Raw genomic sequence first — 18,388 nt, forward strand, 5'->3', positions numbered from 1 at the left:
CCAGGAGGCCTGGCCCCCATGGTGCGATGTTAAAACCTCCTCAGCAGGTTTCCAAAGCTCTTTTCCTGCTCTCACTGAAGAAAGCACCAGTGCCTTGTGCTGTATGGATTCAGCTCGAGAAGTGCCCAGGGCTGCACAGGGCCGTGGGTTTTCCATGGCCAAGTGCACGGGGACGAGCAGGAGAAGCAGTGGCTGATGAGAAGCAGCACCGTGCTCACCTGGGGTAAAGCACTGGGAAAATCATTAACAGCACGGGGAGCAGCCTGGCAGCTAATTGTGGGGTGAGACACAGGAGAAAGGCTCGTCTAGGTGCTGATACCCACCAGCAGGGAGAGTTGTGAATCCAGCATATTTGCACCAGCTCTTAACAAATCAACAGAAATTACTGCTCTAGCTCCCCTGGGAGAGCTGTCAGAGAGAGCACAGCATGCCAGGGACACAAAGGGCAAGTGTGTGTCTTGCAACAAAGGTTTTTTACACAGAAAGACTTCTGTCACAGCTATTGACTTATCATATGTATGTTGGTTTGTCCTTTGCAAATTGGCAGTCCCATGGCCGGTGTTGTGTGACCCCCAATTTTTGCGTTTCTTCTGTTTTTTTAGCACTAGGGGATGGGGAGTAGTTCAGCTGTCAGCTGCTTTTGCTGCTTTTCTACATTTTGCAGCCCCTGGGAGACAGCCCAGCTTCCTATCATGTAAAGAGAATAAAGGGTCTAGAAATAAATATTTGTTTCCTTGCTTCACTCCCTAGTGTTGTGCCTCCAATGCCTTTTGTATGTAAACCTGAATGAATTTGCCTGCTTTCTGGCATAATGTCTGTCGTTCTCATCATGCAAGCGTTAAAATAGGAGTGACCAAAGTATGCCAAGAATTTGATTCCCTTTGTTGTGCACTTAATGTACTCTGGTATTTCGTGTGCAATCATGGAAATGTACCAAACGTGGCAAAGAATCAGGGTCGCAGTCCCCAAAATGTAATTTCATTCTGCTTTCTAACACTGGAGAAATTGTGTCCTGTTCCATGTGTTCCGCTGCTGCAAAGTGATTGTTTTTTTCAGTACTGCAGAGTTTCATCTGAGTGTTTTCAGCATGTAGGCAGAAGAACCCTGTCCTGTATCTGCCCTGTGCATAGCTCCCCAGGAACAGCGCAGGGAGCTCTGCAGCTTCACCTGGCCGCTCGTATGGACAAACACAGGACCTGCCTTTTTTTCCCAAGCACATGCATGTAGTTTTAACAGAATTTTCTTTCTGATTTCAATTTTTTCTCTAAAAAGGGGATTAAAAAAAAAAAAAAACAAACAACAAGCAAATCAAGTTTTGGGTTTGTAGTGCAATGAGAAGGTACAAAATAGGGATCCTAAGATAAAGGCACAGCCATGGCATACATAGTGCATGCTACAATTGTCGATTCCTCTTATTTAAAGAAATCAGGAATATTTAAAGCTTTGTGCCTTTGAACACTGAGGAAATAGCCAACTTTAAACCTCTAATTCCGAGGATGTCAGAGTCTTTCCAATGATCTACAGCAAGTTTTTAAGCGCTGTGGCTGAGAATGATGTAATTTGCTGTCCATTGTTCAAAAGAGCCGAAAGAAGAGTGGCACAGAAAGCATGTGTTAATTGGAGCAATATGCAAATTCTGCAGCGTAGTAAATACGAGGCTTCTTCTCACTGCATTTCATGTAAATTTTTGATCTAATTAGCCCACTTTCTGCTGACATTTGTGCAAATTACTGTCCTTCTGATAACCGAATTTACTCACCCAAGGCAGATGAGTGTCTGCGGGCTATTTGCATGTCTCCCTGCTAACACAGACCATGCTTTCCAACAGAAGCAGCGCCCCTGCTCTTTCTGTTTATGATTTAACCCTTCAGAGCTATTTATGCAGGGGCATTGCAAGTGAACCAGTTTCACAAATCCCTCTAATGACTCTTCAGTGTGGCTGATGGATCCTACTCAGCCTTTTACAGGTTGTCTTGTAGGATGAACACAAACTATTGGTGTTACTGATACAGGGTGGTGGACGTGGTTGCATACAAAGGCACTGAAGCATGCACTGCAAACAGTACCTGCCCTTGATTTTAGGGACTGTCACAGGTCTCATATTTGCTGTTGTGTACACACAGAGCCCAGCATTACCCGACACAGTTAGCTTTGTGCCACGTGCTGCACAGCAGAGCTTGAAGCTGCCGGTGTACAGATCCCTTTTGGTGTCTCTTTGCATAACTTTTTTTCCGGTGCTTTAACCCTTTTTCCTTTTTTTCTCACACTTGCTCAGCCCCTGACACACTCCCCTCCCCGTTGGGACAAAAAAGAAGGGCCTTGCTCGGGGCTTTGTGGGCTGGCTGCTGCTTGTGCTGCTCGTGCTGCATGGTGCTGAGGCCTGCAGCTCACCCTGGGCTCCGGCACACACACCGTGGTCACCCACAGCCCCCTCCCGAAATCCCTCTTGTGGTTTTTCCTTGTATGGTTGGATTTGTAATGTCGGGCTTTTTTTCTGTTCAGAATGTATCCGTGTACTTGTAAGTGTAAAGCCATAATGAAACGCTCATTATGAAAACCGAAGAGATGTTTTGCTGTGTGCATTACAGGATGTTGCATTACTTATTTGCTGCTTTTCCTAACAATTCCTGATTTTTCTATTTTGCTTCCGTTTTTGTTGCTTCTTGCTATTTGCTTGCAAAAACAAACAGGCAAGCCTGGTAAGTAAAGCTTTTCACCAACTTTCACACCAGCATTCTGCATTTTTTGTTTTCTTTGCCTTTTGTTCTCTGTTTGCTGCATTCCCATTCAGTGGTGGAACACTGGGCTGAGCCTCAGAGCGGGTCCTGTGGTGGTGGTCTCCTCCTGCCAGTCTGGATGGTGTTATCCCTGAGCATCCCAGTGGCGGTGGGGAGCCGTGGGCAGTGTGTTTTGCAGAGGTGGAAGCCATTTAATTAAAATATTTTAATCAGATAACTTCATGAACTGCTTTTAAAATAATTTAGAGGCAATCATCTGTAGCTGCTTAGCTAAGATTTGGCTGGCAGGCTGCACCTCTCTTCAGGTGACCGTGCCTCCTTGCTCCACCGGTAGAAATGCCTCATCTTCAGCTCCCTCCCCAGTCTCTGGGCCAGGAGAGGAGAAAGTGAACGTCTGGCACCAGTTGCCCCAGTTCACGTGTGCTGGGACAGCCGGGCTGGGGGTGTTTGAAGGAGCTGGTCCTGCTGAAGGGAGAGCAGGGGTCTGGGATGTGCTGGGAGGAAAACAAAGAGCTCCCTAGTTGTGAGGGGTGAGGCTTGGGTCTCCAGCTTTCTGACTTGTCCTTAAAACAAGACAAAGATGCTAAAATACGGCAGTAAACAAAAAGTCAAGGCAGATTTTATTATTATCATTTAGCATTGTTGCCTTAAATGCATTTAAGTACTTCAGTGATGCTGCAGATGGCTGCTTTCTTCTGCACGGAGCTGTGATGGGCGAGTTTTTGTCAAAGAGCCAGGCAGCAGCTGGGGCCTGAGCTGGGCAGTAGGAAATGTCCAGCGGGCCTAAACGAGTCTGCTGCTGGAGCACAAGGTGACAACGTGCCAGATTTCAGGAAAATAAATAAGGAATGAGAAATCAAGGGCTTTCTCCTTTTATTTGGGATTACAAATGACCACAGTGTGTCTTTAAGAAGTCAGAATGCAGAAGAGTGCATGGGGAAGTTTGTTTCTTTCCGATGCAATATTGAAAGTTAGCAGACTGATAAAATCGTGGTATTGCTACAGCCGTGCTGCAAACTCAATGCAGTATGAATTGTGGCACTTCAGAGCCGACGGACACCATGAAATGCTGATTTCAGGTGAAGGCGTCTGTCCGAGTCAAAACCTAAAGTCTGGGCAGAATGTTTCTAAGCACAGGAGGCTTAAATGAGACGTTGTCGAGTCCAAACTGCCTTCTGCTTTTTAGCTGGGAGAACTTCTTTTATTTCAATTTCTGTCAGAGGGGAAAGTAAACACAGTACTAGAAAACAAAGTAGTATAAAGGTGCTGATTTTTGTGGGTTTGCCTTTATTGCAGTGTCATTCAAAGCAGCCCTTAAAGCATGGACACAGCAATCGTATTTTATGATATGAAGCAAGCAGTAAAGCATCTTACAAGGCAGTGCCAGACTTTTCCTTCTAATGCTCTAACGGTGCTCTGATTTATCACTAGGTCAATACCTTTGAAAAATGGCATCTTCCCTACAGATTTGGGTTCCTGCTTTCCACCCTCCCTTAGTTATACGCAGGAGAAGCTTAGGAGATGTTTTCTGCAAACCAGAATTTGAGAAGCCTGTCCAGTACTAGATTTCCTTGCCTGCAGAGCCCCTGAGAATGGGAGTTTGCAAAGCAGTGTTTTTGGGAATGGGAGTTTGCAAAGCAGTGTTTTTCCAGGGGCAGAATTTGGGTTGGGTTACATTAAGCAAAGTTCCGTGCTTGATTTAATTCCATGTATGGGATTGGAGAAGATGGTGCGAGATAACAAGCACATATCAGCAGGAGCAAAGAACTCGCTGCCAGCACTAGCAATATGCAGAAATGTATTTCCTTCAGCTAGTGCCTCGTCAGGCAAAAAGGGAATCCCGTGCTGCCTTCCTGGGAACAGCTGAGTTCAAAGTGAAATAAAGCATCAGTTAGATGATTTCACATTTTTCTCTAGTATCAAAATATTTAAGTATCACTGTATTTAGCAAACTATTTCCAAAACAGGATTGTGTTTCTGTGTTAAAATTATTTTTCTGGATCTTCCTCAAAGTTAGTAACATGCATCAAAGAGCACACAGCACAGTAGAAGCTATAGATGACAGTGAAATCAGAGTCCTTACTGACTGCTTTTTTCTCCTCCCATCTTCCTTCTAACAGAGGATGAACAGAGAGAGAAATCTGTCTCCCATCATACTGTTCAGCAGCTGATAGTGGAGAAGGAGCAAGCTTTGGCAGATCTGAACTCGGTGGAGAAATCACTGGCAGATCTTTTCAGGAGATACGAAAAAATGAAAGAAGTATTGGAGGGGTTTCGAAAGGTGAGTCACCTTCAAGTTCCTTCCTTTTAAGAGGCAAACTAGCAGGTTCTCGCATGGTGGTAAACCAAAGCTGCTTAACAGCCTGCACATCTTGGTTTCCAGCCGTGAGTCTGATTTACTCCATCAGCCTGCGGTGTGCTGTGGGTAGGGAGAGCAAGAATGCTCGGTTGTGCTTTCTTTTTCTAACAGCTCTGAGAAGATAAAGATTTTGCACAAGAGTAGCTTGTTCCCATTTTGTGTTCCCATACTGCAGTTTCAATAAATGTCACATCACTGTGGAATTGTAGCACGTATCAGGGCTGGCTTGTGGACTGAGAGTTTTGGTAAATCTAACATGTGAATTCTGGTCAGTCCTCAGACAAAGGATTCCAGCCAGAATCAAATGCAAACAGAAGCATTGCAAAGCTTTTTGCATTGTGTACTATTGCTTCGGATAGCCTCTGTGTGAAGGTTTCCGTGTTAGACAGCATCCCCTAAATATATGTCTGTGCCTGTCATACACTTCAGTATCCTGGGTTAAATTTAATGTGATGTTTTCATTTAAGAATGAAGAAGTATTAAAGAAATGCGCGCAGGAGTATTTATCCCGAGTAAAGAAAGAAGAACAGAGGTATCAAGCACTCAAAATCCATGCTGAGGAAAAACTGGACAGGTAATTGATTGCACGCCTCTCTTTTCAGGAGTTCCAGCTGCAGGAAGATCCCTGTGGCTGGACCTTTGTCCCAAAACTGTTCCTTTATTATGCAAGCCTAGGCTGCTCTGTGATGGAGGGTCTAATGAAATGCCACATTGAGCATTTCTGAAATGTGCTGGTGACCATAGCTAAAGAAAGAACGATTTTGATATTGAAAGGGTCCTCCAAGAGGAGGCCACATAGAGCACCTTAAAATTCTACCTTTATCAAATGTCTTCATGTTTCTTTAACGTATTTTGCAGGGAAGATCAAGAAAGAAGCCGTTAGCTAGGTTTGTGCAGCTGTGGAGGGCTGCGCCCAGATATTTACACCTGCAGCTAGTGTTCATGTCCCAGGGGTTTGCTGTGGCCCCTGTGCTGTGTTATTGCCCTTACGTCCATCAGCAGAACAGAACGTGTAAGTGCTATTCAGCTGCTTCAGTGCAAGCCTCCCTCTGTTCGTATTGGATCCCTGCTCTAAGCTGGATCAGCACTTGGGAGGGGGGTAAGGAGTTGCACAAAAGATGGAGCCAGATCTGTGTGGACAGTGACTTCATAAGCCACCAGTGAGGAGTGAACATCTGGTTGTGGCTCCAGGCAGGCAGGTCCGGTTGTTATTTCTGTTATCATCATTAATGCTTCCATGTAATGACCAAGTAATCATTGCTGGGAATTACATCCAGGGCTCATATCACAGTCCTCTAGACCCAAGAGTCTGTGAGAACTGGAGATCAGATTGAGAACCTTCCATACCACACCGCCAGCTAAGTATTACCTTTGATGCCAGCACAAGTCTGAGAGACGTAGGGAGGGACCAGACATTTAGAAAGGACTTTACAACCTCTGCTGAGCAAGGTTTTTTGAGTCATCAGAAGTCTCTAGGGACAAGTCTCAGGCTGCTTTCAAAGATCCAGAGAAAGCAGCTCTGTCCTCCAACACCCTCTTAACTTGTAGTCCATCTTTAGGTACCTTCTGTCCCCTTCTGCAGACAACCTGACGTGACAAAAATCTGTGTTTTTCTAGAGCCAATGCTGAAATTGCACAAGTGAGAGGCAAGGCTCAGCAAGAGCAAGCAGCGTATCAGGCCAGCCTTCGTAAAGAGCAGCTGAAAGTGGATGCATTGGAAAGAACACTGGAACAAAAGGTGAGCAGCAGCTCAGCTCTTTTCACACCAAGTCAGGGGTGTGGTCATGGCACAACCTTTTCCCCAGAGTGGCTGCATCCAGCTCTCCTCTGGAGCTCAGACCACGGCAAAAGGCTGCCCAAGGGCCCGTCTTGCTCCTCGTGCCCAGCAGCTCTTTGCTCTGGGGACGCACCCTGCAAAATCTGCTGCGTGCCCCAGGCAGTTTGGGCAGATGGCCCCATCTGCCAGGCTGTGCTCTCAGCCACTGGCCAGCCTCGGGGGCTGATTCAGGCGCAGTGAAAGCTCAGCGTGCACCTGTGTACCAAGGAGAGCCTTTTGTTTGCTTTGCTTTGCGGATTTGAGGTCTTCCTTGGTTTAGTTCTTTCATTTTTTTTGTTTGTTTTTAATTTTAGCTGTAATTCCAACGCTAGCTGAAATGGCAGTAGCTGCTGTATGGACATAATGGTCAGACACGGGTCTGTACAGCTCGGAGCAAAAGTGATGTGTAAATCCCTATTTATATCTCGTGTCCTCTAGCTTAGCAAAGGAGCTTACTTCCAATATAACACAGAGGTCCTTGCTTAGAGCCTCCAGGAAACAGAACAAAAATAGTGCTATGAAGAGCAGCCTAGAAACAAATTTACACTACGTGTTATCATCCCACACTAGGAACAGCTGCTGTAAAGCCACGTGCTTCAGTGCCAAATTGTATTTATTGAAGTAGGAGGAGCTCTGTCTGGAAACAAGCATATTGTTTGAATATATTATATGTAGCTCTACTATGTACACATATATTTTATATATTCTCTTCTCAATATTGGAGAAAATCTATTTCCTCCACACTTCTCCCAAGGGTTGAATATTTTTTTTAGATACTCATCTTAATGCAACAATAACATTTAATGTTTTTGTTTTCCAGAATAAAGAGATAGAAGAATTAACAAAGATTTGTGATGAACTGATTGCCAAAATGGGGAAAAGCTAACTTTTAACCAAATTTCTGGACTTCGATACTGAGTGCAATATGACCATTGGCACACTGATGTCCATACATTTACGTGGACAGGTTATATTTTCACTTTTTCGTATGCACTACTGTATTTTCTTTCTAAATAAAGTTGATTTAATTGTATGCAGTACTAAGATGACTATCAGAATTTCTTGCTATTGTTTGCATTTTCATAGTATAATTCATAGCAAGTTGATCTCAAAGTTCCTGTATCAGGGAGATTGTCAAGTTCTCTAAGAAATTACAAATTGCTGATCCTAGCCTTCCCTTTGTACATGAGTTCCCATGTTGGATGTCTTTTGGATTTAATATAAACATGTATTACTTGCATGGGGACTCTTGCCTTAAGGAGTGTAAACTTTATCTGCATTTGCTGATTTGTAAAATAAAATTAAAAATGAAAAAAAAAAAAAATTAAAATGCATGTCACTTAAATGAAATTCTCTATTGTAAATAAATTTTTTCGTTGAAACTTGAAGTGGCTTCATTTTATTTCACTTGCTTACTACGTGTGCAGCTCCAGATACAGCACCCCTTGTTATGGGAGTCCTTCACAGGGAGCACTTGAGGTGTCCCTGCCCGGGGATGGTACCTGGAGCACCCTGGGGGACTGCTTGCAAGGTTATACTGCCTGTGTGCACCTAGCTGTATGCCTAGGTCTATATCTCTATATCTATATTTTGTAGTTTCTGTAAAAATATATGCTAGATTTGGACCATCCAAGTCTCAAGCAGGCTTAATCCTACAAAACGTCTAATACTCTGACCCTGATCCTGCAGATCACACAGGCAAATGGAACGAGACTGCGTGCATGGGCTGGTGCTGTGACGTGAGACGATGGGTTGGTGGGTTTTCACCATTTCTGTCACTGCTTGGTGAATGCATTTTCTGCTTCCTGCTTCTGGTAGAATTTGCCTGCAGGGTTTGCGGAGGTGAAGTCCGTGTGATTAGAAGTCCAACCAGAATAAGCTCGATAAGTAGCATTCTTGCACACCTCTTTATCCTATAAGACAGCGTCTGCAGAGGATTAGGTATGTAAGATAAGCATTAAGGCTTTAATAGCAAACAAACTGCTTTCTTTGCCTAATGGTACATCTCCTGTATCCCCATGATGCGGACAGTCTTCAGCCTGGTTCTCGTCAGCTCCCTTCTTATAATAAAAAGTAAGTCAGCTCTCTTCTTTCCTTTTTAATTCATTTTTATTTCCTACTTTAGGAATGGCTCAGCCCCTTTGCTTCTCTGGGCTTTTCTTCTAGGATTCTTAGTTTTCAGAGCATTTTGTGTACGTGGTTAGCAGCACAGAATTTCACTTCTGCTGTGTAATGTGAAACTAAATACGTGTGCAAACAAATGTAAATACACATGTCCCTGCGGACAGGAAGCGCCTTCTGCTCTGCAAGTTTTAGGTATGGTATTTAAATGTGTTTCAAATTCTTGCTTGCCTTTGGACATACTATCTAGTTTGAATCAAGGATAAACTTTGGGAATAAGGAGAATTAAGTTGTGGTTGTCATATTTAAACAAAAGCAAAATTAATAAGGTAAGCTATTGTGCGTTCCAGCTGAATTGGTGCTTCAGGAGATAATTAAATATGGGTCATAGTCAGATTTTAGGTGTTTACAGTGTAGTTTTTCATGGTGTTGTGGACCAAAGACCATGATGGAGGGGAGAAAACCATGATACTCCTGCTCGTTACAGGGAGCTCTTCTCTAAAAATGTTACAAGAAGGTGTGGGTGCAATTATAGACCAGATATTCTTGGATTATGCGAAGTGCAAATTTAACAATCAAATAACATAAGGCTAATTTAGTTTTATCTTCAAAGTCTTTATTTGGACCTCATTAAAAAAGAAAAATTGATAAGACTTGCAAAAATCTTTAGACTTCTTAAAAACTTTTTGGCAATATTTGCATGTGGTTCAAAACAAAACTAGACTGCGTAGCTGATATTTCAAAACTTTTTTTTTTGTAAACTCTAGATGCTACTGTTACACAAGGTCTTTTCTTCCTGATGGCAGGTGAAGCACTGCAGTGTTACACCTGTGTAGGTTCTAGCGATGAAGACTGCAACAGACAAGGAACGCAGCAATGTCCGGGGCACTCAGATGCGTGCGCGGTCATTAGAGGACAAGCAAGTAAGTAGTCACCGGCAGTTCACTCGTCAGATTTTTCATAATAGAAATAAATAACCTAATGGTGTTAGACAAGTATAGCCAGCTAAAGAGGAGAATAAATAAATAAATGAATGTTTTCTCTCAAAATAAACCCAATTAATGAATCTTGGTTTTATTGGCTTAGCAGCAGTCTACTATAAAACCTTGCTGAGTATGCTTTGTCAGTATGCTGTGATGCTGAGCCATACCCCACTGTGTGTAATAGCTATAAAAGAGCATTTTAAGTATTACCTACGTCCTTCTGAAATCTTATCTTTTTAGTTTAGTGACTTTCTTGGAAGTTGGGAAAGAAAAGAGCCCAATGAGGCACTGCACTTTGATGCTGTGAGATACTTAAGGTGCATCGGTTGACCCTAAGAAAAATTTAGAATTACTTAGCTTATGTGGGAGCTTCTAGTGTGCTATAATGGTACTCATTTACTGGTAAAGAACGGCCAAAGTGGTGTGGTTCCTCACTACTGGATGGCCAGATCCATGCTGGGGAGATGCAGACGGGCCGGTGCAGGTGAGCGTGCTGCTCTTTGGCTCCTTGTGGCTCTGTTGCAGGCGGCGTTATGAAGTCCTGCTCGTTCAGCTCCTTCTGCGAGCGGGCAAAGAGGGACGGATCCAGAGCACCCGGAGTGAGCGTCCAGTGCTGCTACTCCAACAACTGCAACGCAAAAAGCCTGGGCTCCAGAGTCAGCACCTCCTCGAGCTACTTCTCTCTCCTCCTCCTGTGCTTGTGCTGGCACCCCTTGCTGAAGCTGACATGAGGGGGAAGAACGAGGTCCTGAAGCAACAAGTCTGCCTTTTTAGAGAAGGGTGATTGTACTTTCTAAATCATGTTACTCCGCGTACTCTGTAGGAAAAAAGCAGTAGGCACAACTGACAGATGATAAGATAAAAAATTGTCACATCTGTTAATAATGCCCTGACCTATATGTAAGCAACACCAGCCTCTTCTCATTTATCCTGAGGGGCTGACCGTGATAATACGTAACATTTTCCCACAATGCAGGTAGTACGTGCAAAGAGGAGGAGAAATCTTAGCTGCAAAGAGCAGCCTTGTAGCAAGGTAAAGGATCAGTGTGTTCTGGATGCTGTTTGCTGTTGGCATACATTCAAAAACAAGCTGAAATTTTCAGGCACAGAGTGACTGAAAATTCTAGCTAGCTCGGTAGTTTTTCAGAGAAAATCTGCAAACTGACCAAAAACTGATAACCTGAAATAAGAATATTCATACAAACTGGTAAGAGAAGGCTATTAAGAGACAAATGTTTGGAAATACATTATATTATGTATATTTTCTGGGATAAAAGAACTTTTCTAGCCTGCTCTGATACTTTGAGATCTTTCCACAACGCTGGAAGAAGTTAAAAAAGGAGCTTGGAAGTTGCTTTGAAGAAGTACGCTCCCCTCCAAAGATTGGTTCTCTCTACTGCTACTTTTGAAAACAAGTGGTCAGTCCCTGCATCGTAGGGATAACTTGAGTAGTAACATTTTTGCTTATCCAAATTCCTCTTGCAGTTTTGACTACGTTCTTCACTGTCCTAGATTTTGTTCTTTGGGAGTAAAAGTATATAACCCCTCCTTTCACTGACGCCATTAGAGGGTGAGTCGGTGTGTGGTGGTTTATATATCCTCTTAATTTCACAGAGTGAATAAAATTACTTGGGGATCTCTAGAGAGGTGAGGAACTAAATTAACATTTTTAATGGTCCCATTCATTGCAGTCTTACTGAGTAAATGATCCAGAATGGGCCACGTCACAGCACATCACTGGCTTGGAGGTAGGCGTTGCTTTGAAGTGGTGATGCTCGAACTAGGCAAGGAAAGAAGTGACACAACACAAGGTGATGTCAAGAAGCAGGGTGCTGGGTCTGTGATACTGGAAAGTGGTGCTGGCAAGGCAGAGGTGATTCATAACAGTGAAATGTAGGCAGATGATCGATCTTTGCAGATCTTAATGCCCAACTGTATTGATCTGGTCTAATCTCCAGGACACATCGGCTTTAAATCCAGCTGGTGTCATTGCAGTAGAGGAGCTCTGTCAGTGAGGAATTATAGCTTTAGTTGCCCATTTGGAAAAAAGATTTGCTTATCAAGTTTATGGAACTCACAAAATACGTGTCAAAGTAGTTTTTTCAACTAGCTTTGTGTTGTGACTTTGTTTTTAAGTATAATTCTTTGCAAACTCAATTCCAGGTAGTGTGTCACAGAGTCCTGCAAAATCTTCAAAAGTTTCCAAAAATTTTGTCAAGGTTGCAAACCAGAGAGCTTCTTCAAGTGAAATCACTGAAACCTCTGAGCATAGCATAACCCCAACCTGCCTTTTAGCTGTTGCCTGTCACGCTGGCCAAACTGTTCCCTTTCCTCTGGCTGGATCCTGTCACCACCTTCTGTAGGTTGGGGCTTCAGACTGGGACTGTTCTTTGGGGGTTTGTTGAAGGGGCTCTCAGCTGATGGGCTTCTGCTTTATAAATTAGTTGTTACGCACAAGTCGGCTACAGCTGTTAAACAAAAAGATTGCAACAATGCAATATCTTGGCTGAGAATATTAATTTAGGCTCAAATATCTCATCTGTGTAAAAATCACTTGGTAAGTATTTTTCATTTCATTCTCGGCTTGAATCAGTTCCTTCAATCTGTTCTGCTACACTAACTATGTGTTGATTGTATCTTTATTTTCTGATTGTTCTGTAATGATAAATTTGTATTGGATGTGATCTCTGTATATGCTCCGTGCATTTCCCTGAATGAGGAATTAAAATATATGCAATGTCTGACAATGTCTCTGGATAAAAGAAACCACAATTTTTAATTGCCAGTTTCATCCAGCTGCCTCTCTTCCAGCAGGAATTCCAGCTTTTTTTTTTTTTTCCAGTGGGATCTATTTCTTAAATTTGTTCGCTATAGCAGTGACCGTTGATAGTTTTCTTACTGTGAAATTTCCATGATAAAATAAGAAGGCGAGGCGCTGTCCCCTTGACAAACACCATCTGTCACTGCTGACTGCAGCCAGGGCTCAGATCTTCAGGCAACTCGCAGCCACCCACTGCTCCCACTGGATTCTGCCATCCAGCACCGAGCGGGCTGTGCTTTTCTTTGTACAGTTCTGCCATTTATCCTGCCTAATTATGAACCTGCCGTGTGCAAGCATGCATATATCTGTAAACGATGAGCTGTGCTCCTGGATTTATGGAAACAGCTGAGGTATTTTGCAGGGGTTCTTGGCATAAACATTAACAGGAACACAAGCACGGGAACAACATGGAACAAAATAAACGGAATATTTTTAAAACTGAAAAAAGCCCTCTCCATTAAAAATGCAGAAAGTATTTTAAATTACCATGACTGCAAAGCTATCCCAAGCTATATGTAAAATAGAAAATAATCATCTTCAGTTTGGTTGCTCTGGAGTCTCAAACCCCACTTAATTGTTTCTGGCACAGCAGCAGACTCTTTCTGGCTTCCTTAATGTTGACAGCAGGGACAAAAGGAGCAGAAACAGAGAGTGGATTCTGCTGCAATAAAAAATGGTGGGACTTCTACTTTGCCTATTGGATCTATGTAGTGGATACGTTGGGTAAGTATTGGGTTTGGGTCTAATCCTGGCCTCTTGCCTTCAAGGAAAGGTCTCCAAAGCAGGAGAATTATAATTTCTGCTTTATAAGTGAATGAAATTCTGACTTCTATAGTCAGCTTGTAGCACTTATAGGTAGCCCAAACTGATAATTTCCATGGTTTCTTCATATCCTCTTGTTACTGATAGCACAGATGGTGATTCCTTAATACCCCATCTTCTCAAGCACTACAAGAGCCCCTGGGGACCCACCAGGAGGCGACACTGGAGGAAAGTGCCCCTGAAGCATGCAAATGCTTCAAACCCCATAGCCAAAAGCAGGGTCCAGATTGGGCTCCGGTTCTCTGTAAGGCTGTGCTATTTAATGAAACAATATTGTTCTAAGATGTCTCTGAGTTTCTGGACCCTGCAGGTGTTCAGGGCAGAGCCTGGAGCTGTCGGATATGACCGGTGACTGCCCTTGGGACCTGTTCTGGTTCTGAAATCAGAAGTCCTGACTGTAACCATGGGGCTTTGGTGTCCGCCCTGCGTATGCATACCCTCATGCTTGTGCAGGAGGTGTTGTTAATTGGTAAATTTATGACGTGCTTAACATATTTACTCCCAACAGAGTGGGAAAAAATGATTAGAGTGTTATCCCAAGTAACAGAGTACAAACAGCATGGCTAGAAATCCATCTTGTCGGTGGCATAGGTACAAGTGAGTCTTGTTGGAATCTGAACACGATAAGGGGAAAGCCAAAGTGGAATTCAGTTCAGAGAGAAGTGAAGTCACACTCACGCACTTGTCAGCGTAGCTTGGTGGAAAGTAGGTCTTGTCAAAAACATCTCATTTGAGGTTACGGATTTTTGCTGATAAAGGTAAATGCACAGATTTTGCAAAACATTTCAGATAAAATTAGTCATGGTGAGAGTTCAAGAGCTCGAAGAGTGAAAGACTGAAGGAAAAAAAAAAAAGTCCTCAGTAGGAAATCATCCAAATGGTGCCTTGGATACAGGAGCGTCTTCCTGATGCGCTCGTGATGTTACCATGAGAGGTGTCACAAAAAGCAGGGGCTGTCAGAGTATGAGCACGTCTGCGTCAAGATTTTCTGCGTGTTTCCATAGGGACGTGTTTCCCTGGCAGACAGACGCTTTTCTGGGACAAAACTGCAGCAGAGGAGTGAGGGTGGGAGGAGGAGCAGAGCATGGGGTAGCCAGCCAACCCCATGGTCCGTGAAGGAGCACACTATTGCTGACACCATTCACCCCTTCTTGCAACCAGGTATCTCCTCATTCAGCCCAGCAAGCACTACTTCAGCTCAGAATCTACTCTTTCAGCTGCTGGCTCAAAAGGCTTGTAAGTACTAGGTAATGCTTGAAAGCTGGAGGGGAATTTCTCGCTTTGTTTCTGAAGACTTCCTGCCCTTCCTGTTTCAGAAATGTTTTTTGTTTTTTGCTCTATGTACTCAAGGGGAAGTGTTTGAACAACAGCGGAGACTTGGCCAGAAAAAAAATTCTGGCTGGTGTTCAAACGCAGTTGCCAATTCCTAGGGCCCAAACTCGAGGTGTCTGCAGCCTGGCCATGGGCAGCCCTTCAGGCAGAGCAGAGCCCCACGTTGGGGGGCTGACTGCGGGTCCGTGAGGCCTGGTTTTGTTCCTGTGCCCTTCTGGTGACTGGAGGTGCTCCTTGCCTCCCCTTGGCAGCTTGCTCACAACCCCTTCTGCAGCTTTTGGAGGGCTCTCGGCAGATGAAAAGAAAATATCCAAGGTGTCAAGTGACAAGTGTCAAGTGAACTTGATGTCGAGTTCTCACAGGTATGTGCCATCGGGACAGATTTCCTAACGGCAGAACAATCTCTGGATTGCCTCTCTCCATTCAGTGAAACAGGAGCCCAGACAAGTCCCAAAGCAAGGTCTGTTCTCAGGGAAGCGACAAGGCCGTGGGCTTTGGGGCCTCTGTCCCCAAAGTCCCTTCTCTGGGGTGCCTGCCCCTGGGGATGCTGTATGCAGGCAGGCTGAGCATTTAGTGGCAGCTTCTGCCTTCATCTTTCCCCTCACTTTGTCCTTTTAAGGGTTAAGCTTTACTTTGGGGAGCTTTTGGGACATTTTGCGCTGCAATGTTAACAGCACTTATGACTGTATTTACGCTCCCAGGCCAGCTACGACTCCTCATGTTGGATAAACATGCCTTGTCTCGTTAAATATTCAGCTTCAATCAATGTGACTGTGGAAAGAGAAAATGGGTTACCAGGACAAAGTGAAGACGTGAGCAGGGCAGCTAAATGAACCAAGAAAAGCCTCCATGGAGAGGCCGTCCCAAGGCAGCAGGGCCTGCGTGGGCACTGGCACCGTGCTTGGCTGCGTTCCTGCAGCCCAGCATGGTCACAGCTGGTGGTGAGCAGGGTCCTGTGCGTCTTGTGGTGTTTCTATTTCTATTTCACATAGAAATCCAGCTTTGTACCTGGATTGGGTTCGGTCAGCTCTCCCCAAGCTTTAGGATGGGGAAGGGTTTTTGCTTAAGTGTTGCCCTCTGTGTGTTCGGAGAGCGTTGCGCTTAAAATGGCGGCGGTCGTGCAGCCAGGCTGGCCTTGGCGATTGCTGGTGATTTCCTTGTGGTTCAGGAAACACAAAATACTCAAATATTCAGTATTTTAGGAGCTGTGATCACCAGTAGAACCCACCTCAGTGAGACTCTGGTGAGAATAAGGAGATAGGGGGAAAAAAACCACCTTTCATAAACTTTCCTATTAGTGATATTTAAGCCATTAAAAAGCTATCTTCTACCTGCTCCAAAATCAGGATCCCCTGTGGAAACTGAAGATAAGTCGCTCATAAATAATCAGACAGTCCAGTGATCTAATCTGCCCTTTACTTTAACGTGGCTTACACAAAGCTTTTTATGCTTATCCAAACTTTGGCTCCACACGCTGCGAACCAGAGCTATTTGGGGCAAATCCTGGTGACCTCTCTTTCAGCTTGCGCTCATCAGAAGGATGAACAGGAGATTACAAACCATGGGCTGGGTGTCCTGAGCCAGCAAATAAGGAGTACTCCCCATCCTGGGGACAATTCCTAAGGCACCAAAAGGCCCTCGCCATGCCCAGCCCCTGGTGCAGCTCTCCAGGAGGCAGCTGGCCTGTGGGTGCTTTGGTCCCCTGCAGCACAGACAGAATCCCAGCTCTTAAAATATTTCTCCCTGTCTTTCTTTTTTTTTTTTTTTCTCTCTCTACTTTTAAGTTTTGCTCTAAATTTGCCCAGCAACTAGAGAAACATTTTCATTCATACTACAACGAAAATAGCTTTCAGCCCTGCTGGCTCTGGCACGCTGAGGTAGTTCTCGGGAAGAGCTGTTTGTGCACAGTATTTTTTTGCCATAAAAATGTAGTTCAAATGCGCTTACTTGAGCTAGAATTGCATTTCTCAGTGGAATCAGAAATGTTATAGTTAGCTTAAGGTAACCACCTCGATTAGCAGAGACTCCTGAGAGTCGTGCAATAGCACAATGTCATTTAATTGCTTTTAAAAATAGCACCATGTAACAGCTGTGTGTTAACCCCTGCCTGCCTCCAGAAAGGCCAAAGGGCCTCGCTCATGGCTGGGGGAGAGCCCCCAGGGAGCAGCACATGGGGATGTCGGTGCCAGCTCCCACTGATCAGTCCCAACAACAAGGCTGGAGGTGCTCGCCCTTCGTCTGCCGCTCAGCATCCCTGAAATGTGCTCTGCTGGACCTATCCCCAGAGATAGCTCCTGTTCTGCCACCGAGATGTCCCCCTAAGGTGGTGGAGGTGAAGCATTTTATATGTGCAATGGCACAGGAGAGCTGTGCTACGTCCGTAAAACCAGCACCTGAATGGAAGCAGGTTACAAAGCCCCAACCGAGGCAGGAAAAGCAAGGCCACAAAAAAAATAAAATAAAATAAAATAAAATAAAATAAAATAAAATAAAATAAAATAAAATAAAATAAAATAAAATAAAATAAAATAAAATAAAATAATAAGCAGAAGTAGAAGGCAAATCTGCATATTGTCAAACTCTCAATCTACAGTCACTATCTCGCTATAAAGAAGGGGTTGATCTGATCTGCAGTGGAAAGGTGTCAGTGGAAACGCTCCTGGATGCTCTGAATCCAGCGGTCAGATTCAGATAGAGCTTGAGACTTTCAGCTTCCCTTTTTGCCTCAGTTTTTCTGTGAATGTACCTATTTTTGCATATCTTTTCTTTAGACTGAGTAAAACTTCTTTCCAGGCTGAAGAATTACTGGATCACTATACAACTCTCTCATCCAGGCAGGGCCCATCACAGCTGGGTGTGCATCCTGCTTCCCGGCAGCACTCGCCAGCATCACCGGGCTAACCCCAAGTGAGCAGGAGCTCCATTTGCAAAGCATTTAAGTTAACGTGGTTCTCGCAACTGAAATGCAGCCAGGAACAAATCTGGTCGCCATCACGCACGCGTGCCATTGAGACGTGGCTATCAGCAGGACGCACACGGGGCTGCTGCTGCTTGAGCCGTGCTGGCACCCCGTATTGCTGCCTGCTCGGGGTGGTGAGCGTGATGACCGAGTGGCATGTTGAGCTGCAGCCCAGATTTTGCTGTGCTTCACTTTTCAGGGGATTATTCCCTGTGTCTCTTGGCAGGAGAGCCTCACTCAGAGCACTGCCAGTATTTTTCTTGAATTATCAGAGTGCAAAAACCTCTTGGCAAGCAGCAGCCAGATAAACTTGTTTTGCAGACAGAGATTATTAGTGTCCCTCTTCCATATATGTGTATAATTTGCTTTATTTGATTTGTTCAAATGTCTGGTTTGGAAACCTCATTTTTGCAGATCCAGAATAATGACAGAAACAA

At 44.2% G+C, this 18,388-nt stretch overlaps 2 protein-coding genes across 15 annotated transcripts in view; both read left to right on the plus strand.

The window, feature by feature from the left end:
- The window catches only part of TACC2 (transforming acidic coiled-coil containing protein 2), a 124,311-nt gene extending 116,010 nt beyond the window's left edge, over nt 1-8,301 (plus strand). For all 14 annotated transcript variants that reach the window (XM_084290092.1, XM_084290086.1, XM_084290091.1 and 11 more), the window contains 4 exons: nt 4,859-5,019; nt 5,565-5,671; nt 6,715-6,835; nt 7,734-8,301. In XM_084290092.1, the coding sequence (XP_084146218.1) occupies nt 4,859-5,019; nt 5,565-5,671; nt 6,715-6,835; nt 7,734-7,799 (455 nt within the window). In that variant the 3' untranslated portion in view covers nt 7,800-8,301. The remainder of the gene's footprint in view (nt 1-4,858; nt 5,020-5,564; nt 5,672-6,714; nt 6,836-7,733) is intronic.
- A 630-nt stretch (nt 8,302-8,931) lies between these two features.
- Nucleotides 8,932-10,748, plus strand: LOC311211245 (uncharacterized protein; the record flags this gene model as incomplete). Its single annotated transcript, XM_084289847.1, has 3 exons — nt 8,932-8,986; nt 9,841-9,957; nt 10,543-10,748. The coding sequence occupies 3 exons, from the start codon at nt 8,932-8,934 to the stop codon at nt 10,746-10,748; spliced, it is 378 nt and encodes a 125-aa protein (XP_084145973.1).
- Nucleotides 10,749-18,388: the final 7,640 nt, after the last annotated feature.

The sequence above is a fragment of the Netta rufina genome (genome assembly GCF_964035555.1).
Source record: "Netta rufina genome assembly, chromosome: 7".
In the NCBI taxonomy this organism is placed as follows: Eukaryota; Metazoa; Chordata; class Aves; order Anseriformes; family Anatidae; genus Netta; species Netta rufina.